General features: G+C 44.4%; 2 protein-coding genes across 2 annotated transcripts in view; one reads left to right on the top strand and one right to left on the bottom strand.

The window, feature by feature from the left end:
• LYRM1 (LYR motif containing 1) overlaps positions 1-4,529 on the bottom strand; it is an 11,436-nt gene extending 6,907 nt beyond the window's left edge. The window contains exon 1 of the mRNA XM_064725509.1: positions 4,407-4,529. The gene's annotated coding sequence lies outside the window, so the exon portion shown is untranslated. The remainder of the gene's footprint in view (positions 1-4,406) is intronic.
• Positions 4,520-23,814, top strand: DCUN1D3 (defective in cullin neddylation 1 domain containing 3). Its single transcript, XM_064725508.1, has 4 exons — positions 4,520-4,637; positions 14,911-14,986; positions 19,657-20,189; positions 22,068-23,814. The coding sequence occupies exons 3-4, from the start codon at positions 19,759-19,761 to the stop codon at positions 22,549-22,551; spliced, it is 915 nt and encodes a 304-aa protein (XP_064581578.1). The 5' UTR covers positions 4,520-4,637; positions 14,911-14,986; positions 19,657-19,758; the 3' UTR covers positions 22,552-23,814.

Genomic DNA, 23,814 nt, shown 5'->3' with positions numbered 1-23,814 from the left:
TTTCATCAAGTGACACCACTTGTATTAGTTTTGTGGGTGTGCAAAATGATTCTGAGTGGGATAGAAAGGAAGATAAGGGAGGCTTTCATGTCCTTGTACTTACTCATCTTTCAACTTACATCTTTGGCATTTAAATCATAATTATATTTCACATCTCTGGAATGCTAAGTGGATGTTACACCACTTTCCCACTAACACCCATCTTGTGGTAGTCACACCCATTGTTTAACTTCTGCCACCCTTCATTTTACTGCAGCGTGCAGCCCACAGAGGTTAACCACAGGCGTTTCTGGCAGAAAGCACAGGGCTATTGTATTAGCTGAGCAAATTTCGGCTGTTCACTGCCACAAAGCAAACCGGGAGAGGTCAGAGGGGGCTGTGCCAGTGGGGAACAGAGGAGGTCACAGCTGGGACCCAGCGCTGCAGTCTGGGCTCTGGAGGGAGCCGAGCGCTGCCTCCCAGAGGAGCCCTGCTGGGTGTGGGCAGAGCCGGTCCCACACACCCCCCTGATCAATCAGGCACCTGAAACCTCCCATTGTACCCAAACTCCAAAGGAGGGGAACAGAGGAGGTCGCAGTTGGGAGCCAGTGCTGGAATTTGGGCTCTGAAGAGAGCCAAGGCAGAGGAGCCCGCTGGCTGTGGGCAGAGCCGGCAGCACCCTGGTCCCACACACCCCCCTTATCAATCAGGCACCTGAAACCTCCCATTGTACCAAACTCCAAAGGAGATCTGAGCGCTTAATGGCTCACTGCATGGCGAACGTGCAAACTTTTATCACTGTTAATTAAAACAAATAGTCCCTCCTCTGGATTGTTAGATGCTTGACCCAAAAGTTCAGTAATCTGAATAATCAATGAAACACCAGTCTTATTTTGCTATTTGCAGACTTGTCTAGAATTTAAACTAAAAGTTCATATAAAAATAATGAAAGGAATCTGCCAAGTGCACTATGCAGTGACCCCAGGAGTGCAGTGCCAGAGCACAGCCAGGACAGCAGACAGGCTGCACCAGGACTGACTGCAGACCCAGGAGCAGCTGAACCTCAGCTGCTGCCCAGCAGGGATGCTTGCCTGGGAACACACGTCCAGCACCCTCCTCCTCTGCACAGCTCCTTTGGTGAAGCTGTAAGTCTATTTTATTTCATCCTGTCTTCTCAAATCAAGCATTAGCTACTCACTTTAAGCACAAAATCTGCCAGCAATGAGTACATAGAGGTTTTTAGGAAATAAAGGTTGAAAGGAAGAGCCCGTGGGGAAAAAAGGGATTTTAAAACAATTGATCTCTTCTTTCACACCCCAGCTAACTGGGGCACATGTTAGTAAAACACACCTAGTGCTGGTGCTGAAAGTGGGTTTGTTCAGGGGACATGGGGAACAAAACCCTGCATGAAATAATTTGAAAAGGCAGCTTTGTGCTTCTAAGATGTAAAATGTTTTATTTAGCAGCAACACAACTTCTATTTGACAGCTGGTTTGCTACTGGCAAGGAGTCTGAAGACACAGTGACAAAGTGCTGGGCTGACTGCCTTCCAAATGAAGCTGTGCTCACATCCCTGTTACTGAATAAATGATGCCATTCAAGACCCTGGTGTATCAACACTGTAGTAGGGAACAGCCCCATGTTCATACCATGTGCCCACAATCCAGTCTGTATGCCAATCTACAGCTAATATTTTCAAATGCCCTCTCTGGCTAATGTTTATTTAAAGATATACAGAAAAATTCACATATCTGGGGATTTTTAAAGGAGTTAAATGATGCCACTTAGCTAAAAAGTGACCTGCAGTCTCTCTCCTGCTGCTAATGCAGCAGATAATCAATCATTCCTTTCAGAGCTCTCCACAGCACAGAGGTCAGTAATCCATATTCATCTTTCATGCAAGTCTGCCACAATGAGTCTGTGGCTCCTCAGGCAGCAGTGTGGTTGGGCTGTCATTTCCTTGAGGGACAACAACTGAGACAATGAGTTCCTGTGGCACAGGGGGCAGAGAAGGGGTCACAGGCTCCTGTGAGAGCTGGATAGGTCACATGCCTTCCAGCAATATTAAGTTTCAAAATCTAGTTTCCACAGAAGTAATTTTGTCTTCTTTTACTGAAATCAATGACTCAGTGGCCTGTGACAATACCCTGCAAACGCTGACCACACATGGCTGCAGTATGTACTGGCAAAATGAAAATTTCATTTGATTTTCATTCTTGATTGAACATTCATAACTTTTTTTTAAAGATTCAGACAAACCCAAATCCTAGCAAAACCTCAATCACAGCTAAAGTATTCCATCTCCACGTGGTGAAAAATTACTAGAATGAAAGATCATGTTCTTCCATGATGGTGTTACATCCTCATTTCTACCAGTGACACAAGCCTGCAAATTTCCAGACATTCCCATCAATTTGACTCAAAGATTTATTTCTCACTCTTTCCATCTGCAATCATAAATATATGCAGATTTGATGAAAAAGAATGAAGTTACTGAACCAAGATATTCTGTAATGGTATCTAAAAGCAGGGTGACTTTCACAGGGTTTAGGATTTTCTCATGCCAGTGTCTTTCTGCTGGCAAACTGATCTGAAACCCTGATCAACACCTCTGAACCAGACTCCCTAAGTCATTGTACTCACATTGTTCATCAGCTGGGATGGGAACTCTGCTGTTCTATCTGTGCCTCAGATTTCTGACTGAACTTGGATCTCTTTTAAGCTTGCTTTTGCATATGGAGCAGTCTTTTGATCAGAAAAAGCAAACTGCATGCAAAGAGAATATAATTAAATAGTAAAAGCAAGGACATGGATTTTATCACTGTTTCCTATGTCAGTTCAAATAAGCCAATTTGCACAAAATTAAGGTTCTACAAAATTTTTTTCACTTGCATAAATAAAGGTGGAAACCCTTAACTAGTTGCTTTTGTTCACTGGGTTTTCATTCTCTTAGTCTGAGGTGGTCGAGGCATTGTCTGGTTTTAGCAGGACATACAGACTTGCCCTGGGAGTGCCTCCTGTGCTGCAGGAGCCTCAGGAAGAACAGAAATGGTGACTTAGACTGTGGGAAGGGGGAAGGGAAACGAAAAAAGTTGCTTTACTTATTTCTGAGCTTTCTCATGAAAAGCACACAGTGTCCAGGTAAACTCTAAAGCAATATGAACTCGTCTCCAGTCCTGTCCAACCCTGTTGTTCATGCTTTCATATAATTTTCTTCTCCTGTGTGTTTCGTTCTCTATTACTTCCAAGCAGAGAAAGATTTTAATGCAGAATGAGAAATTTAGTGGAGAAAATGAATTCTCAGCTATCCTTGGATGGCCTTGCTTATATAATATAGAAGCATACAGAAATATAACAACATAGACACAAGCTCCAGTATAGATTTATGCACCTTATTCATACCTTGGCTTCCAGCCAAATGCAACTGAATGCCCGAATAGAAATATTTCCCAGCATTAGAAACGCTCCCAAGCCCGAGAACAGGTATAAATATTAATGCTAGCAGAGACAAAATCCTCCCTGACCCTTTTCGTGCTTAATTCTGAGGGTCACTCAATGAAACTCATTGATAGACATGATTTTTAGTTGCTATTTGAGAACCACAGCACGGCTGAGGACATGGAGGGCTGTGAATCAGGTGAGTTATTAAAGACCTCTGAGCCCACCAAGTGCAGTGTGTGACCAAACACCACCCTGCCAACCAGGGCACGTCCAGGCTTTCCTTAACACTCCAGCACCAAAGTGGGCAGCCCATTCCCACCTCTAATCACCCTTTCTGTGATGGTCTTCCTCATGTCCAACCTAAACCACTGGCACAGCTTAAGACGCTGCCTTCTCCTGTGGGTCAGGGAGCACTGTGGGCACTGAGCCCTGTGGGTCAATGATCCCTGGTGCCACAGACTGCTGTGGGTCGATGAAGGCTGAGGGCACCAAGGCCTGTGGACATTGAGCACTGTGGGCACTGGGGGCTTGGAGTGCTGTGGGTCAAAGACTGCTCTGAGTCAATGAGCTCTGTGGGTCACATCACAGACTACTGTAGGTCAATGAGCCCTGCGGATCCCAAACATCTGTGGATCACTGAGCACTGTGGGTCACAGGCCACTGTAGGTCAATGATTCCTGTGGACCACAGACTGCTGTGGATCATTGAGTCCTGCCCACACCGGGCGCCCCCACAGCCGCTGCCCTTGTCAAGATGGCGCTGCCGCTCCCCACAGCCTGGAAGCGCGCGGCCACTGGGAGGCGCTGTGGGTATGCAGCGCGTCCTTGCGCCCCCTGGCGGCCGGGGCGGCCTTGCCCCCGCAGCCCGGGGGAACCAACACGCAAAGCAGAGGGGGGTTAGGCCCACCCCACGCACCTCCGGCCTTTCCCCTCCCTCTGCCCTCCCCGCGTGTAAGCCCGCCTTCCCCCCCCCCGTCCCCGCTTTACCTTGGTGCAGTCGCGCCGCGGCCCCGCCCCGCCGGGTGCCCCCGCTCCGGTGGGCGCGGGAGGCGCGAGCCGCCGCCTTCCCTGCCCTGCCCTCACCGCGCCTGCGGCGCCGCGCGCCCCGCCCCTCGCGCGCCACGTCACGGTACGTCACGGCACGTCACGGCGCGTCCGCCAGCTGAGCGCTCGCCCGGAAGTGATGCGGTGGAGGCAGAGCCGCTGGGCGCCGCGGAGGTGAGTGAATTGGACCGGAGCTCTTCCCGTCCGCCCGGGCTGCGGGGGAGCGCCGGGGGCGGCGCGGGGCTCGGCCGGGCTCGGCACGGCCCGGGCGACGCCGCGGGCGGCGGGGCTCGCCCGTGCCCGCCGCGGCCGGTTGTGCTCGGGGGGCCCCGCGCCGCCGCCCCCTCACGGCAGGGCCCCCCGAGGCGCAGCCCCGCAGCGCGGGGACAGCCCGCGGGAGCGGCCGCACGGGCGCTGCGCCGGTGCCGCGGGCGGGGCGGTCCCGGCGGGCGCTGCTCCGGGCGGTGCCGCTGGGTCCGTGCCCCGGGCCGTGCCCACCCGCGCTCATCGCCGTGCCCCGAGCGGCGCTGCCGCCTCCCCCCGCGCTTGGGCTCTCCGGGGTTTTTCCGTTCTGTGTCCGCCGCCTGCGGGCTCCCGGAGCGTCCCCGCCGTGGTCGGTGCGGGCGGCCCCGCAGCCCCCGGGCCGGGCAGAGCCGCTGCTTTGTTCGGGTGCGCTCCTGCCCAGCCTTCTCACGTGCCGCGCCACAACGTGAATGTTCGCCGTGTTTTCAGGGGAAAACAGAGAAATAAACTGTACAGCGATTTATTTCCTAGGCAGTTCTCGCCATCTGAACGTGCCCCCTTTGCACAGCCGCTTCTTTTTCCTGCTTCAGCTCTCCCTCCCTCCCCTGAGCGTGTTTACCTTTCCTGTGCAAGCTGCAATCTGCATTAATCACTCTCTGGGGCTGTGGTGGTACTAATAAGCTACTCATAACAACTTAAATTATAACTTGCATAATCAGTGTTTTGAGCAGATATTGGTTGGAAGAATATGCCTGTCCTATCAGTGCTGTGGTTGCTGGAAAGAATCATTGATTATCTTTTAAATAGTTAACACTGCTGATATGCTGCCCTTCAAAATGTTACATTGATAACTGAGCAGGCTGATGCCAAGTGTCAGAACACAGCATTGATCCAGAGCTGGTAACTTTTTTTGAATGACAGCGTCTGTCACATAATTTAAAGGGGTAATGAGTTAAGTGCTCTGAAAAGAAGGGGGGCATGGCTGTACAAACAGAAAGCACAGAGCTGCTCTACCTTTTTGAAAATCACAGGCCTCACTGGCATGGTGTGTATGTTTTTGAGAGAACTGTTGAGCAAAAGACGTTATCTAAACAAATTCTTTTGTGTTTAAAAACGTCTTTGTTAAACACTTTATGTGTAGCTACAGTACTAGTGCTTTATTTGGGCTACAGCAATAGGAGGAGAAAGTGTCTGAGTTCTTGTTTCCCTTGCCTGCATCTGAGCACTGCTGCGTGTTTCCCTGGTGAGAGATAATCCTCAGAACAGGAAACACAGTCCCTTAGTTAGGATTGCGTGTGAAAGTAAAGAGATCTCACCCCCCATGTCCTTGTCAGTGCTGTAGTCTGTCCTCAAAGTCTCCCCCACACAGGTGTGTTGTGGCAGTTTTGGAAAACATCCACTTTACATGACAGGCAGCTCACAGTCTAAAGCAAAGCTGTTCTGCACATCAGCAGAAAAAGGAGAGCTTGTGATCTGTGTTGAATTAGTTCAGATTAGCAAAGTGCAACTGGCTTTACAAACTTACTGCAAATACCAGCTCTGGTAATGATTTTTAAAACTGATTATTTCCTAATAGCAAGTTGTGTGTAGGCATGAATCCTGTAATTCTGTAAAAAAATAAAAAGTAACACAACTAATAGCAGGGGAATTGCAGCTTTGGTACTACTTGGCTGCTTTCTTTGTGAGACTGACAGCCTCCAGTATGAGCTGCAATCAGCTCATAAAATCAGGATCTTCTAGGTGCCTTTTCTGCCCAGATTCTTGCTTTATTTTGAGGTTGAATGTTGTTGTGTTCACAGCAAATTCCCAATGATTTGTGTCAGTAGTTCTTATAATTTGTTGCTCTTGAAAATTTGTTAATAATTACATCTTGCTTCCATTTAGCATGAATTGTGTTGGAAAAAGACAATCACATGAAGGAGTGGCTTTGAGAGAAAACTAAGAGCAGCTCTTTTGGAAGACCCTTATTGAAATTAATTGAAGAAATATATATTGAGCAAGAAGGGCTGCCAGACTGTGACAGACTTCTAAAATGTGTTCTGGCAAATTTGTGTGTGGATAAGGAAGAGGCTTGGTTCTGCTGCTTGCTTTGGTTCAGCTTAAGGAGCAGGAAGAAATCCTCAGTGTTGGGTGTGTGTATGGGGGCAGTGGGGTGCAAAGTAGGTGGAAAGGGGATGCAGGAAGAAGGAACTGACTTGGCTTCTACACTTGCATTTCCTCATGGCACAAAGGAATGCACAGAGTTTGGATGCAGAGATGCACGGCTGCAGGTCAGGAGGAGTGAGAGTGCCCCAGCACTGCTCACATCTGCCCCTCACTGAAGCACTTGGATTTCTCTACTGGTGCCAGGGAAATGTTGGTAAATTTAATTTAGAGCCTCTGAACACTATAAAATCCGTCATGATGGGGTTTTGGCAGTTTGTAAGAACTTACAAATTGCAGAAACAATGTTATTGTTCCATTAGGCACTTGGGTCTGTGCGTGAATGTAACAGGAAAACTCTGCTCTGAGTAAGAAGAGACTATAAAAATAGAAGCATGCGGTATTAGAAAAACAGTCCTTTCTTTCATCCTCAAAACTACAGAAGGAACTGAATATTGGTGGCCAGAATTCTTGGAAGGCTGAGAGAACAATCTATGACACTCGAGGGACTTGGTAGTCACAGGAAGATAAGGGGGAACCCCCTTAACAGTTCCATCAGAATTCCCTGCCTGGCTCCTTCTCTTTGGCTGCTTCTCCCTAGGGGTCTGCATCTTATCTCACTGCCTTCCTTTCCTCTATTTGCCTCTGACTAATGGGCTTTGTCTGCTGGTTACTGGAAGTCTAATAAGTTCTTTTGTCTCTTAACCCTTCCTCCTTTTTAAAAATACTAGATTAATGGCTGTAATGTTTTGCAGACTATCTGCATTGGTGACATGGATTAATTGTGTGCTTGACTCTTAAGTTACCCAGCAGTAATGACATAGTAACTTGACTTGAAACAATGGTAATTTCATGGCAAATGTTCAAGGCAAATGTTGCCTTCTGGTAAAGTGCCAACTGCAATTTACCCCCTGTAAACATGTGACACAAGTAAACTGGCTGTGCAGATTTTCTCTGTGTCTTCTGCACAGTAAGTTGTCTTTTGAAACACTCAGAGATCTCTCTTGTCTCCTCCCCCCCTTTCTTTTGACTCTCCCTTGAGTCAGGTAATTACAGATCTGGGCTGAAACCTTCCCAGGGAGGGATCAGGAAAGCCAGGACTTGCAGAGCTGCTCCATTGCTCACTGGCACCTTGGCTTCCCCTTCCCTGGGAGGGTTTGGGATGCACTGGGCTCTGGGTGAGTGAGCTGGAGAGCCAAGGGCAGCTCTGCTTGCCCCTGCACAAGTGCCAGTGCTCTCTGTGGTGATCCTGTGTGGCTTTGGTGTGATGGTGTGGTGATGTGTTTATATTCTGATCTCAGTGCTCACCATAACAGAATAAGAAATCAAAGCCTCTTGCCTAAAAGATAAGCTGAGAACTGACCCATTTAGGTCTCCATTTTATCCATGTGTCTTGGGGAGCTCTCTGGTCCAATGCTCTGCCTCTAAAGGAAGCAGAAAATCTGGATTTTAGTTAAAGGTTATTTCATTGCAATATTTTGCTGCCAGAAGAATGACAGTTAGGGGACTACTTAGATGTGAGTATTAAAGAACTCTTTCACAGAAGTAGCAATACTGTAGAGAAACCAGCAAAAGCATAGGTGGTGAGACAGGATTCCAGTAAAGAGAGTAAGCTCGTGTAATCTTCTAGTATCTCAGAAAGAATAGTGATAAATGCTGTTCTGTCTACAGCATCTGTTTTGTGAAAGACAAAACTTACTTTGCAAAATGTGAGAATGCTGTTCCTGACCTCCTGTCACAGTTTGTTATTCCCACAAAGTCAGACTGCCAGAGACAGTATGACAGTCATAGTTGTTTGTTGTCTCACTTTTCCTGTTTAGTGAACAGAAGTGGGGTTTTTTTTAACCAAAAGGATTATGTGCTCCTGAAATACACCAGTCTTATTTTTGCATCCGTGTAGTAGCAGAAAGTGACAGTTTTTAGTTCTTTCTTTGCTTTTTTTTTTGTGTGGTGCTTTTTCTCCTGCAACTTTGGAATTTGTAATGCAGTCAGACTTATCCTTTTGTTTTAAAATTGAAAGGGAGGGAGAAAATCATCTTAGCACCTATGATTATGGGAGGCACATGTAGCTTAGTAATAGACTCCCAAACACAAATGTCCTAGCTCTTGGATTTGGTCATGTGCTGACTGTTCAATATTTTCATTGCCAATGCATCTGTACAGAAAGCCTTGAGTATTCTGGATCAGCTATAAATGGGTGGCTGGAGTGCCAAGGGTCTGATGTATTTATTCCACTTCCAGCAGTTACCTGTGCTTGGAGTTAGTGATTGTGTCTCATGGAGCACAGGACAGACACCTGCACACCTGGTCTCTTGTGGGCACAGGATGTCAGGAGAAATCAAGAATATGTGAAAACTTATCAAAAACAAGTGTGTGTTGGTTGAAGCTGCCACCAGATTTCTCAAGGAGAGGTGAGAGTCTTTGTTACAACTGCTGACCAAGTCTGAGTGCTCAGAGGAGCTCCTTTGAAGCTGCTGATACAGTCAGCATCACAATACTGCAGCATCCTTGGTACAGCGGGAAATGTTGGTGTTGTTCACTGAAATAGGGAAGTTGGAAATCAAATCAGGAGAGAGAATTAGGGTTCTGCAGGTGGCTGTGTGTATTTTGTGCTTTAGAAACTGCAGTTTAAAAATCCAAGCATATGCTCTTAAGGCACTTTCATATGTCAGTGCTTTCACTTAGAACAATTTGTTGTACATAACTTAGATATGATTCCAGTATTTCTGTGGTCAGCTGGTACTGAAGTTCCTACACAACTGTGTGCAGTGAGTGATTCTTTTGGCTGGCAGCCTGTAAACTGTGTTACACCCCCTGAGACGCCAGTGGGCCTTCTGTAAATTCCTTATGAGCATCTGCTGCCAGCAGGGATCTTATGAGGTGGTCTGGCTCTTGTCTTCAGACTGTCCCTGCAGTGTTAGGTGCTGTGTGGGCACTGCTCTCACTGCTGCTTTCTGCTGGAGAAGGGAGACTGATAGCCAGAGCTGCTGGAAGGGCTTCCTTTTCTTGTGTGACTGCTGGCTTTTCTTCATTGTTGAGAACAGCAAGAAATGTGAAGTTATTCACTTACTACAATTAGTTTAAAGCATATCCTATTATTACAGGAGTCACTTATATATATCTGAATTATATTCAGCTGAATGTAATTGGTGAAGGCACCTCAGACACTTCAAGGTGAAATCTGATAGCTGAACTCAGTGTAGAAGAAAATCTGTGCACACTTAGCTCAGTTTAAAAGTAAATGTTTTTCTTTCCATAGCCAAGTAGATTGCAGACTGAGGTGGTTTTTCAAAGTTATTCTGGTTTGGCTGCAGAGAGTTGCAATTTTCTGTAGGTTAATTTGCAGAATGGATTGAGCCAGGGTAAGGTAAATATTTGTAGCACAGCTACTTTCAGATGCTTTCAGTGGGATGCATCTCTGTCAAATACCCAGGGGCTGTGGGTTTTTTTGGTCCCATAATCTGCAGTTTTGCTGTAGAGGTGTGAGCTGGTTGTGTCAGCACAGAGTAGCTCTTCCCCTGGCATGAGCTGCTTTAATTATTCATAATACATACTGAGGTGTTAAAGGTCTGTCATGCTGTGCAAAAGTTACAGTGTACCCTGGAAAAATACTGAAGGATTATTCTTTTACAACCCTTTGCACATGAAAAGGGAAGAAACACACAAACTCTCATTCGAAGATTATTTGCTTTTTTTGTACATGCTGGACCTTTTATGGCCTTTGACAAGGATCCTGAGGGAGAAAGGGAATATTGGTAGTTTTAAAATGGATGGAGATAAATTGCTCAGTGACTGAACCTTTGTTTTTTGAAGGTGGTTGAATTATGTGCAGTGAAATAAATGAGTCTGTTCATGTCTGAGTGTGTATGAGGTAGGGAATTGAATGGAATCTGATTTGGGTTCTGGTTTCAGGTTTACTTAAAACTGATGGCATGATCTTGAACAGCTCTGTTATTTGGCTGTCTTGATTTCCCCTCTGCCCATTGTCTTGCTCATAGCTTAAATAGACTTCTCAAAACAAGTACTGCTGCTGCTTGAATTAGTTCATTAATTTATTTACATTACAAAAGCACCTGAAGGCACCCTGCTAAAATTATATTCTGTTTAGCTAACCGGACTTGAGTTTGTTCTTTGAAAATACAATAATCCTAACAAATCATTCCACCCACCTAATAAAGAAAGATGAAGCACATAATAGGAAACAATTGAAAACTTTTTAATGGGGCCAAGTGGAAAAACAATGAGAAGTAATCAGTAAGAAAGGTATTGTGTGGTTAGAGAAGGTAAAGGGAAGGGAGGGATTGGAGGATGATGCATTTGTGTCTGCTGAAAAAGCTACTTAAGGAATAGATCTTCCATAAGAAAAAGCAGTAAGGTGCTAAAGTCTTTCTCTGCCTCTCATTTTTCACGTTATTATTTATTTTTCTTAAGCCAGCCTTACACAATTGGCTGCACACAGTGAACTACAGATCTGAAGCATCTGTTCCACTTTTTCTTGAGGCTACTTGTTGAACTTTGACCATGAACTGTGGTGTCATGCCCTGTGGGTGCCTGCAGAGTCAGGTGCTCTGCAAGAGTGCAGCAAGCAGGTTTCTTCTGCCCATCCTGAATGGAAAAATCTCCTTTGATGAGTAAGCTCTGGACTTGGGGTGACATCATACCAGGTCAAGGCTCAGGTGTTGCAAAGAGACTTTTGCCTGGTGATGGGGGGGTTCCTCTGGGAGGGGATTTGGTGACAGCTCTGATTCCTGGCCCTGAGACCTGGCCCAGCATGAGGGACTGTAAATATGGTGAAGTTGTTTCTGATTCTTTTTTTGTACCTGGCCTTCCCTTCTAAAGCAGTTAAATCTTTCCAGTGTGCCCTTTCTCAGAGAAATCCACTTCTCATTTGAGAAAGTCTCCAGGCCTCCAACAGAGCTGTTGCCTGCCTTGGTTTCCCCTGGACTGCCAGGTGGCAGCTGGAACTCTGCATGGTTCCTTTTCAGGTGTCTGTACAAGTAGCTTCTACTCTGTGCAGGCATGTTCTGTAGAGACAAATTTTACCCAGTTTGATCACGTTTTGTTTCCAAAGCTCAGACTGAGGTTAATCAGAAATAGTTTTGTTATCTTGTTTTGGAACAGATTGGTAAAGTTCTCATGTATCTGCCCACCAAACCATTACTGTCTGCAATTCATTGAAAGGTTCTTCAACTGCAGGAAGCCTCACAAACTAATAATTCAATTTAACTAATTGCAGCAGGACTTTCCTGCTTTTAGACTTCCTCTTGAGTAACTTTGCATAAAAGTATTTGTGGAGCAGATCAGGGTGACACAGGTGCTAGCACAGTGCTGGGTTGGGGCTGTGGTGAGCTGTGTTCTGGGCTCCTGAGAGCCCATCGTGGGCCATGGTGCTGCACTCAGAGGGCTTCATTGCAGGTTCAGACTTGAAGTAAGCAGTTTCTGGAACATGCTGCCTTTGACTGAAGTTTGGTTTGTGCTGTAACACTTGGTGCTGTGGTGTAGAGCTACAAACTGCACAGTGAAAGCTTCCACACAGAGCTGATCCTGTCAATTCCTGCCTGCTGAAGAGGGAAACAATACCATTGATCTTCACTGATTTGCAGGGGAGCAAAGAAAGTTGCTTTTGGTGAGAGGGCTGCCTGCTCTTACCTCTGGGAGAGCTGCTGGGGGTGTGCAGGGCCTGCACTGATCCTCCTGCCCAGGGCTCAGGAGAGCCAAGTCCCAGGGGTTAGCACAGGTGTGAAAGGAGCCAGGTGAGCACAACAAAGGCCTCCATCATCCCAAGGGCCCACACGATTCACTCCCCATGGGCTGCTGAGGGTGCTAATGAGCAGTGCAGGCTGTTCATGAGTTGTGTGCAGTGGTGGGGCTGCACAGCAGCACAGGGAGAGGGCTGTTGGTGACACAGCCTGCAGCTGCACCCTGCAGCTCTGGCCCAGGGACTGAACAAACCTGTGCCAAAACCTCTGCCACCACCGTGCTGGTGCTTCTCTGCCCCCTGCCCTCACTGTGCACCATTCAGGATGAAGTCAGTGCATTGCTGGGCTGTGACAGCCTTTAAATGCAGCCTTGAAGAGCTTTACCTTTTAACCCATACTAACTTTTTGTTCCATAGCCCATGATTGTGTTGTCAAAGTTTACACATTCTACTACCTTAAAAATTTTGAAAAGGTTAAATGGACAACTCGCAAGAATTTAAATATAAAGAAAGGGGAAGAATTGTAGCTGGAGGTTCTAACATATTAAAATTTCTGGCTCCAGTCAGTGTGTGTGTGTGTGTGTGTGTATAGGTCAGCCAGCATAGAAATTACTTCAAACAACCTGAAAAAGTTTGGCTTTTGCTGGGTAAGGCTGATCTCCATCAGATTCAGCTTCTTTTGAACTTGAAATGAGTGTTTGCTTCCAGAATGTGCAGTAAGTCAACTGGAAATGTAGATTTGGTGGCTCATGGGATCATAGATCTCTTCCAATGAAATACAGATATGTTTGAAAAGTAGTTCATTGCAAAAAGTTGCCATGACAATGATTTTTGAAAATGTGAACTGTAAAATGTTTAAACAGGTTCCTGGGGAATGAGGTTGCACAGCACCCTGTGTTCCTCCCTGGTGATTTATGAAAGGAATTATTTAGATGCAGGAGGCCAAATGAAATTAACACAGATGTGCCAGATGCTACATTTTCTTAAATTCTTGAAATTCATGGGATGCTGTGGTCAAATAGGAAGAAATTCAAGCTGGTACTTCTACCCTGAGAGGGGCAGACACTCCTCTGCTCCCCTGCATGTTGAGCTGCCTGTGCACCCACTGGAGTGTCTGCTGAAAGAGCTGTGAAGCCATGGAGGAGGGAAAAAGGGTGGTTGCTTTGTGGAAAATGAGGTTTGGGAGCAGACTGTATAAACCCAGTGTGAAGTAGACTTTTTGGTCTCCATCTCAACAGTAAAAGCCTAAAAATGATTCAGTGGAAATATATTTTTGCTCTGTGTGTGTATATAAGTGAAAGTACCACTCCAGACTTTCCAGGCATTTTGAAATGTTTGAGGCTTTTAAGCTCTAACAACAGCTTTGGTCTGAACTAGGTTTTATGTGTCAGTCAAATTTTCCTAATCCACATATAGGATTCAGGTTTGGGGAAAACTCACATGGAGATTGGCATGTGTGACAAGATGTTGTTTCATGGTTGTCTTTCTACATTCACCCCCCTCTTTGTGCTGAAGGAAGCTCTGAACAAGCTAATGTTTCTACTTGTTTCCTCAGAAGTAAATCTCCTGTAAAAGGTAAGTATGCAGCAAGGCAGCTTTTGATCACCTGTCTGCTCCCTAGATGTACTAAGAGCTGTAAAAACGAGATGTTTTAGTGTTTATGTTAGTATGGTAGAGCAGGGGAGCTTTGCCAGAGATTTCTTGTTTGTTGTGTTTTTCTACTAGATCAGATACAGAGGTGTTGATTAGGGGCTGCAGCTCTTGCTCCCCAAAGCAGACATACCTTTGTCTGTCCTCTTCAGAGCTTCCTCCTTACACAGCAGAGCTGGGAATTTAAGAGAAGTGAAGTGGAGCCAGCTCGACTGAACATGGGAAAACAAACATGGAAAAGAATGTGCTAGAGAATGAAAAAAGAGAATTACTCTCCAGACCCAAATTATGCTTTGCTAGGTAGCAGCTGTCTGGCATTCACAGATTAAACAGTGCTCAGCTAACATGCAGTGACAGTGATAGCATGTCCTCTGCTTTGCTTTGGGTGCATCAAATGAGGAATTAACTCTCCCGTGCTGAAAGCCATGAAAGTATCTGGAAGTGTGTATTTACTGCAAACAAACATTTGAACTTGTCTGTTGTTTTCAGTACCTGTTCTATGGTTTATATGACAATGCAGAGTTAATGGTGTTAATGCTACTTTGTAAATCAAAAAAATGAAGTAGTTTTTCATAAAATGACTCTTTGAACAAATGGAGTTTGGCTCTGAAGGGTTTTATTACATGCACAGTTGGTTCTCAGTGATCTGGTGCATTTCATGGTTTTCATAGCCTCTTCTAAAGGTAAAGATTTGTGTGGTCTTTTGTCTTCCAGCATTCTATGTGGAAGCCAGGGAGCCTGAAGGAAGCTGTGAAGCTAGTGGAATGATTCCCTGTGTTGCTGAAACTGTGTAAGTATGAGATGTTTGCTCACAAGATCACTTGTCCAGCACAATTGTCAGAGCAGCAATTTTTTCTGCTTCAGCAGTGGCAGCGATCCTCTCCTGCCTCCCCAGTGGGAAGCTCTGTATCTGTTCAGGGCTGCAAACAGGCAGGGCATCCATGATGCTGTTCCCTACTCTCAGCTGTTTTTAAAGTCATGTGTCCCCAGCCATTAAAAGGTAGAGAATGCACAGTGGAGTTCTGTAAAATTCTTAGACTATGCTCAAGTGTTTGTGAAAAGCTGAGGCTGGGTTGAGGCTTAGTTAAGCTCTAGTTATGTTGTCTTTGCCTTAGCTGGTGAAATGCTACTTGGAAAGGGATTTAATGGTTGGCTGAGCTGTTTCCCCTTTTGTTATGAGATTTCCTAAATTTGTCTTTGAGGTCTTCTTAAATGTATGGAAAGCTTTTTCCTCTACTCTCTTGATACTTTCTGTGTTTTGAAACTCATTATAAATACCTTCTGATGCAACACTTTATTAAACAGCATGATGCTTGTTTTGCTTGTTATTCTCTGGACATATGCAATAATTTCCATTACTACAATAACATCAGTCATTATAGAAAAATACTGGGTTACTTAAATATCTCCTTTGCATCTTCTCTCCTCCTGCCAGCTTCCCCCCACTCTTCATTACTGCTGTTTTCAATTGTGCCACAGTGTGCTTGTATGATTGAGAGTTATTACTGAGTCACTTTGTTTTGCTCCCTTCAAATTTTGGGTTATGTGTGATCTGGTCACTTGAAAATGGAGGAAAAATGCTGCAAATTCCTTACAGGACTTAGAAAAAAGTCCCACACAAAACCCCCACCAAATCAAAAAGCCCCCCAAGCATTAGCCAAGGCCTTTGTAATCTTCTCTAGGTTTTCATTTAGTGTGTGGGGCCATATGGCTCTGCACAGCCTTTGTTCTTAGAGGGTGACTTTGTTTTAGCTGGCTGTATTCAGCAGCACTCATCTTCCTGTGTTCCCAGCTGCTGACTCCTTTCTGGAAAGGTGCAGAGAAGGTCATTGTGGATCTGTGCTTTGAAAGAGGAGGATGGCCTCGTGGGCATCTTGGTGATTCATATGTACTGGAGATTATTGCTCAATGCTTTTCTGAGTAATAGACTTCTTTGGGAGCACTGCATCCTGTAGCACTGAGCACATTCCAACCTTAGCCCTGAATCTTGATCCTTTTTAGTAGAATAGCAAAAGCAGTGGTCACTGCTGCCTTTTATGTCTTGCTTTTATGCTGTACAAGCCTCTTAGTAATTTTGCTCTTGGGAACTGATCCTTTTGGGAATTGATGCTTTGCCACCAATCCAGCTAACCTTTGGGTACACAATATACTTGTAGTTCCTGATCCAGCTGGGAAATCTCTGTGCAGGTCCTTGTGCTGTGTGACAGTCACTTTGCTCTGCAGCTGAACCCACAGCTCTGTTCACCTTCCTGAGGGTGCTCTCTCCCACTCCTTGAGCTCTGCCTTCCCTGCAGCTCCTGGTGCTGCAATCAGATCCCCTCTCCAGCCTTCCATAACAAAAGGGCGGCTTCTCCCACTTGTTTCTGTCTCCTTCCAAGGCTCTTGTTCCTTTCATGCCTTGAAACCTGAGTCACGTAGGAAGCGGAGGTGACTCGTTAGTGAAGAGGATCCAGCTCACGAAGGCAATTTACAGAGGGTAACTGATGGAGTGCCAGAAGACTTTTCTCTTACAAAACCAGATACATGCACAAGCTGCCAGCGGATGCAGTCTGGATTTTTTTTTTTTTTCCAAGCTGGTTTTGCTATTTTTGGGGTAGAATGCTTCTAAGTATCTGGCACATGGCATCAAGTTTCTTGTAGAAGAAAAGTGAGGAATTGCAGCAACTGTACATCAGTATCTTGTGGTGTTTGTTCATAAGGAGTAGGATGTGCTCTGAAAACTTCCTTGGTGGGGAGGAGGAAGGAAGAGCTCTGTGACTGCAGGGAAGAGCAGTGCTCATGCAGTGGCTGTTCAGGAGCAGCACTCAGCTCTTTGTAAGGCAAGTAGGAGTACAGAAAATGTGTTTGTCAGAGGGGTACAATGTGAGGGAGGTGGATAACTTGCATCTAGGGGTTAATGCCACTGGGATTGCCTGCTTTTGGAAACTGCCAGTGAAACACCTCCTTACATACAGGTGTCTGATAATGCTGGCAGATCCTCCCTCTGTGAATTGTAGTGCTCTTTTTGTGACAGCAAATGACTTTCAAACCCGTCAGTTTCATCACATTGGTGATGTCACTTTGCAAACCTGCAGATTAGATTGTTATCATCAATAATACAAGCTGTTGCTTAGGAAGCATGACAGCATGAGTCACTTTTATTAGGAAAATGATGGACACGGGATGTCAGTCTTGCAAACTGCCTTAAAAAAAAATCAAATTGGGATTCCTCAAGTGAATTGGATTAATCTGTCAATTACAATGTGTGTGATTTGACTACTTTAGAGGAAAGTACTGTTCACTAATAGGCAGCTGTTCCTTAACCTTCCCCCATAGGGAAAAGCTGTTCCAAATCACCAATAGCTAATAACTACTGTTACATCTTTGAGCAGAAAGTTTTCTATACTACCTAAACTCTGCTTTAAACTCAAATGCTAGTTTGTACTTGGTATTTTTTATTCTGTTCTTTTAGCTGCATTCTTCTCTCTAAAGAAAAAAGTGTCCAGTGTGGTGCTAGCTGCCTCTGAGAAACTGATGGAAGAACAAGAATTAGTGTAGATTGAGCATTTGAATTTGGGTGAATTTAAAGATTGAGAGGGGGAAAGCTGGCATGTGGGAGTTAATCACTAAGCAGTTTTTACACTGCCTACTAATATCCTGTTTGTTTTGGTGTAATGAAATAATGACTGGTGTAGACTGGAGAGGACTGTAGATGTTGCTCAGGCACCTGGCAGCACAGAAATCAGTTCCAGGCTGTGCTTCACAACTCACAGAGCTGTCAACTACTAAGGGCCAGTGAAATTGTCTTATGGATTATTTATATTGACATGCATATTTTTATATATCCTTTCAAATACAAATTATTGCAAATTTCTTGAATACATAATCAGACTTTGCTTGCCTATAAAAATGATGCTGCAAAGTTAATCTTTAAAGCATTGTGATGAAAGAATCTATAATACCTTTGTTCCTTTGACTGCTTAAAAAATAGGTATTTACTAGTTTTGTGTGTGAGTTAAGAAAAGGGACTGGGGAGGAAAAGGGAAGCCAGGTAGTCAACAGCAGTATCTTGGCTGCTGTAGTTCCACTGGCAAAATTTTTTGCTCATGAAGCTGCACAAGTGCTGTTTTGTCAAAACAGATATAATGGCTGAGAGATTTATTTTTGTAATCCTGATATCTGAGAATTCATCTATACTTGCTGCTGTTGGTTTACAGCTTTAAAGAGGACTTCAGTCTCAGTAAAGCTTTGCCCAAGAAAAAAATACAGTAAAACTGACATGACATATATTGTATTTTTTAATTTTTTAATTTTTATCTCTCTTCTTTCTTGTTCTAATTCTAAACTGGAAGCTGTACACAAAGTCTCAGCAAACCCAATTTTTATGTTTGAAGCTTTTGCCTCACTGACAGCAGAGGTGAAATGGAAATTAGTGGGTAAAGGAGGACTGTGATAAGCAATTGCTTTCTTGGAGCTGACATTTCTGAGAAACAGACTGTCCTTGGTGTGGCTGCTCGCTGATAGGGCAGTGCCAGTGTTAGCTTGGTTTTAACAGGGAAAACTGGAGAACCCTTTTCTCTGGGCAAAATATCTTTTCCAAATACGCAGGGCTTTGTGATTTATAAAAAGAGAGTATGATGAAATCATTTTGGCATTTTAATTTTTGTTTAAAAAAAAACCTCTGAACTGGAATTACTACTTCTTATCTGCATGTGTGTCTGTTGAAGAAGTTTCATTAAGAAGGCCCCCTCCCCTGTCTGTCTCCTTACCTGAAGGGAGGAGCCCACTCGAAACAATGAACAATTTCTGAATACCCTCTTGCATAAGAAGTGTTGCCTCCTTTCTGCAGGCACACTCTGTGTATGTTTTAAGTACAAAACCTAGATTCCAAACTCTGTTTAAAAACAAACACACAACTTTCACTCTCTCTCCTCCTCCCCAAAACCAGCCAACAGCCAGCCCCCTCCTCCCCCATCCCTGAGAAGTCCCTTTTGCTGATTTGCTGGAGGTACAGTCGAGGTCCAGTCCTTAGGTCTCTGCCAGGTTGTCCCATCAGTGTCCCTGTGCTCCTTTCCCTGCTTTGTTCCAGTGTTTTATATTCTATATATAAAATGTGGGTATACTTTTAAAAACCATTTCCTTTAAAGTATTTCTGGGTTAGAGTAGTCTGTTGTGATGAAGCCTGTACATGAATCAACCTCTTTGTAACCTATGCTGCAGTAAGAATTTTAGGAATTTCCTTTATTAGGACCTGTTAGTATAGTGTAGCCACTGAGTGTGCTGCATTGATTTCTAGGTAAAACAGCCTGAAATTGCCTGAAATTTATGGCATATTCCAGCCTTGTGTACACTGCTCCTTTTCAGTATGCAAAGCTTAAATATCCTGAAGTTGGCTGCTTAATGGCAAATGTTATCCCACATTTAATACTTAAACAATTCTTTACAGAGAGGCAGCAGTTTGACTGTGGAACTGTTTTGCAGGTCAGCTGAGTGCTGCTGATGGCATGGTGAGATGTGTTGAGGAGCAGCTGCGAGGGTGTCCGAGGGCAGGGGGACCGTGCTAGGAGCTGGGCTTGCACCACCATGGGCCAGTGTGTCACCAAGTGCAAGAACCCTTCTTCTACCCTTGGCAGCAAAAATGGGGAGAGAGACTCTGGCAGCAAATCCCACAGCAAGAGAAGTGCAGTCCACAAAGACGACCACGGCTCAGCTTGCGGGAAGGCTTCAGGAGACATTCTTGTGAATGGGACAAAGAAAACAGATGCTGCTGTGGAGTCCAGTCAGCCTCCAACGTTTTCTGGAGATACAAAGAAAGACTCTGTTTGCAGTGCAGAGGAATCTTCTCTTCAGAGGATTGGGGAGTTGTTCAGGAGGTATAAGGACGAGCGGGAAGATGCCATACTGGAAGAAGGAATGGAACGATTTTGCAATGACCTCTGTGTTGATCCCACTGAATTTAAAGTACTAGTTTTGGCTTGGAAATTCCAGGCTGCTACCATGTGCAAATTTACAAGGTTAGTTCTTGTAGAACTTGTAATTATTTTCATATGTTAAAGTATATCCTGTCAGCAGTATGTTGGAGAGACAGCCTCATTAGCTTCACTTACTTATTTCTTCTAACACTTGCATTTTGATCAAATTAATTCCTACCACTGCAGAAGGTAAGCTTTGTATTGTCTTCTTTCCCCTTCCCCTCACACTGGATTTTAGAAAATGTGGTTTTGGCCATTATGCTGCTAGTGATGAACAGTGTAGTGAGATTCTGTAGACATTAATTTATTCTTGATTTACCAGAAGCAATTTATTGTATCCAACATGATCTTGGTGAGATTGGACACTGAAATTAATTTTTCCTTTAAAGTAATGTGAGATTCCTTAGTAATTGCTACTAACTCTGTTAACAGTCTGTGAAAGAATGACAGGATTGTTCCTGTCCAAGCAGTGAAACACTTAATGTCTTTTTCCAAGAGTAATCTTGTTAAAGCATAGAGAGGGAAGGAAATGTGAGGGTTTTGACACTTGTAGCTGTTTCATACTAGCTGACAGATGATTGCAGTTTGAAGTGCTGTGTGCCCTTCTGGACAAGGGGCTCAGTCAGCAGAATGACAGCATGTGTGATGCCACAGGACACAATGGAATGGCTACAACTCCCCCCACTAAGCAAAAGGCAAACCCAAACTGCAGCAGAGTCCCCCAGCTTGATTAGCAGTGTCCAGGTAAGAGCAAGGGAACAGTGCCTACAAGGACTGGCAGGGAGAGAAGGAACTTTTTTTTGCCCTATGTAGATTGGTTTGAGTAATGCTGCTTATTTTTACTGAGCTTATTGCTTTGGTGTTCAGAGCCTTGACCCAGGCCTCTGCTGTGCACTGGACAGCATCTTCAGAGTCTTTGTGGCTGAGGGTGTGTGTCAAAGGGATGAGTTACTCTGGAATGCAAATGTGGATTTACTGGAGGCTGATGACACAGGTATTTGCTAAGATGGTGAAGGAATTGTAAGTAGTGTCTGTGATTCTGCACAGCTACCATGAGTATTATTAACATGGTTTTAATTTCCTCAGAGAGGACAAATCTAGTTGTGAGAGGTTATATTTGTTGAAGGGCATGCTCCATGGTACAGGTGCTGATGGATTCTTGTATCAAGGAAAGCATCATGGTCTGTTCTGAGTGCTGCTCCATCTCCTCTTCCCTCCAGCCCATCCTGTGTCAGCCTGCTGGCTCTCCTGGCTGATGTTACACCTGGTTGTTACACCTGGTTGTAACAAGCATCAGAGAAACTGGAGCTAAACCTGTCCCACTTGGATTCAAGCAGTGTCCATACATCGTGCTGTAGCCCCTGTGATGCTGTGCTCCCTCCCCTGCTCTCAGCAGATGCCTTGCTGACTGACACCAGTGGCTCCCCATTGGTTTTGCAGGCTGAAAGAACAACAAAAACCACAGCAAAAGTAGAAGTGAACTGCTCTGTCCCTTGCAAACAGCTCACTCAGAGCATGAGGATTTAGACATGAGCAGTACTGAATCAAGCTGGGGTAAATGTGTTCGTTTCAAACATTAAGAATTTCTTCTGTGGCAAATTAGACTCACTCTTTAACGTGAAAGGCATTCCAGGATGTGCAAGTGTCCAGAAAAGCCAGAGAGCAGAATCTTTCAAATGTTAACAGTGCCCCAGCAGACCTGGGGGTTGTGTGTGGTTCCCCAGGCCTGAAGGAATGCCTTGGAACTGGCTGTCTTTCCAGTGGCTCCTGTTGCCAAAATCTGTGTGCCTCTGGGGCTGAGGGTACAGCTTGTCTTGTCCAGGTGCTCCTCTTAGATTTGGTGTAGCTGGATGGAGACAGGACGTGTTTGTGAGGTCGGTGGGAAGGGCCCTCCCTAATTTCTCTTCTCTTGCTTAACAGGAAGGAGTTTTTTGAAGGCTGCAAAGCAATAAATGCAGACAGCATTGATGGCATTTGTGCAAGGTTCCCCAGCCTCCTAAACGAAGCCAAGCAGGAGGATAAATTCAAGGATCTCTATCGTTTCACCTTCCAGTTTGGCCTGGACTCTGAAGAAGGACAGAGGTCGCTACATCGGGAAATAGCCATTGCCCTTTGGAAATTAGTCTTCACCCAAAACAAGCCCCCTATTTTGGACCAGTGGTTACACTTCCTAATCAAGAACCCCTCAGGAATCAAGGGAATCTCCCGGGACACGTGGAACATGTTTCTAAATTTTACTCAGGTGATTGGACCGGACCTTAGCAACTACAGCGAGGACGAGGCCTGGCCGAGCCTCTTTGACACCTTTGTGGAGTGGGAAATGGAGCGGAGGAAAAAGGAGGAGGAAACCAAAAGTGTTCTGTCCTCGGACACAGAGGGGCCGTGTGCGGACGGACAGACCTAGCAGCAGGGACTAAAGCAGCTCCTTGCCCTTCACACAATGTAAACTCTGGATGTTTCTGGAAATTGCCGAGGCTCCAGATTTTTCTACTTTACACCTTTTTCTGCCTTGTCTTTGAAAGGGCTCTAAAATGCTGTATCATGTTTTAGGCACTTTCTTAATTTTGGTTATTCCTTTTACTCTTGCCCTGAAATATTTGACCCTGGCTACAAGTTAAGCATTTTTTTTTATTTTATTTTATTTTTAAGACTTCAGATTAGTATAAGTAAGTCTGATACTTCTTGCACAATGTAGATCTTTTTAGTTAGGTTAAATTAACATTGCTAAATTATACAGTGCCAGATTAAGTTTTTTCATACTACATCTGTCAGGGCAGGTCTGTACTGTGTGTAGTGCTGTTTACATTGTTGAAATTTTAGGCTGTAATAATTTTAAGGTTTTATACCGAGATGAACAGCAGTGTTAACTATAAATGCATTAATCCTGGGTAATAAGGCTCTAAAAACCAACATAAGCAACAGCTTTTTGTAATATGGCTAATTCCCATTTTGAGCTAACTCCTAGTGAATGAGTCCAGATCATTCCTTTTTTTGGACTTTCAAACTAAATGTTGGGATTGTTTTATAAAATTACTGTACCTGTCAGTCAACTGAGTGGTAGATGACGATTTATATCTAAATCTCTTTACACATTCACATAATAAAAGAGCAGTACTACCTCAGTTTTATTGAAAGTGGACTTGTTGATGGACTTCCATTTTCTCTGGAAGTTGTATTTTTGTGGTTACATGAGAATATTTTTACTTGACTAAAAGAACCAAAGGTTCTGCTTCTTAAGTTTGCTAAACATTGAGAGAAGCAACACACAAATCCTAAGTCTTCAAGGAAAACTGTGGTATAATTCTGCTTTAATTTGTTTGATTTATACCTAAAGTATTACCTTACTTGTCTGGCAAGCACAGTACTTCTATGTAAGGAACTATCTTTTGCATTAATATTGACAAACCAATTTTTTAAAGCATATGTTTAATTGCTAAATTGCAGTTAATACTCCACACTTTCTGGAGCAACAATATCGGCATCTGATGACAAAGTGAATTCTTAATGTGTTCTTAATGACAGCAGTGTAGATGAGTCATTTTTAGACTGATTTGATAATATTTGGATAGGAGTCAATTTATTATTTTACAATGCCTGTATTGGGACTATTTGCCTGTTGAAATTGTTGTGACTTAAAGGGAGTTTTATTAACACTGGTTGAAACTTT

Source organism: Zonotrichia leucophrys, chromosome 14, assembly GCF_028769735.1.
Source record: "Zonotrichia leucophrys gambelii isolate GWCS_2022_RI chromosome 14, RI_Zleu_2.0, whole genome shotgun sequence".
Taxonomy (NCBI): domain Eukaryota; kingdom Metazoa; phylum Chordata; class Aves; order Passeriformes; family Passerellidae; genus Zonotrichia; species Zonotrichia leucophrys.
This window is presented reverse-complemented; position numbering and strand designations above follow the sequence as displayed.

Coding starts and splice junctions, on each gene's coding strand:
- DCUN1D3 (XM_064725508.1), top strand. CDS start 19,759: ATGGGCCAGTGTGTCACCAAGTGCAAGAACCCTTCTTCTACCCTTGGC. Junction 20,190..22,067: donor ACCATGTGCAAATTTACAAG/GTTAGTTCTTGT, acceptor CTTGCTTAACAG/GAAGGAGTTTTTTGAAGGCT.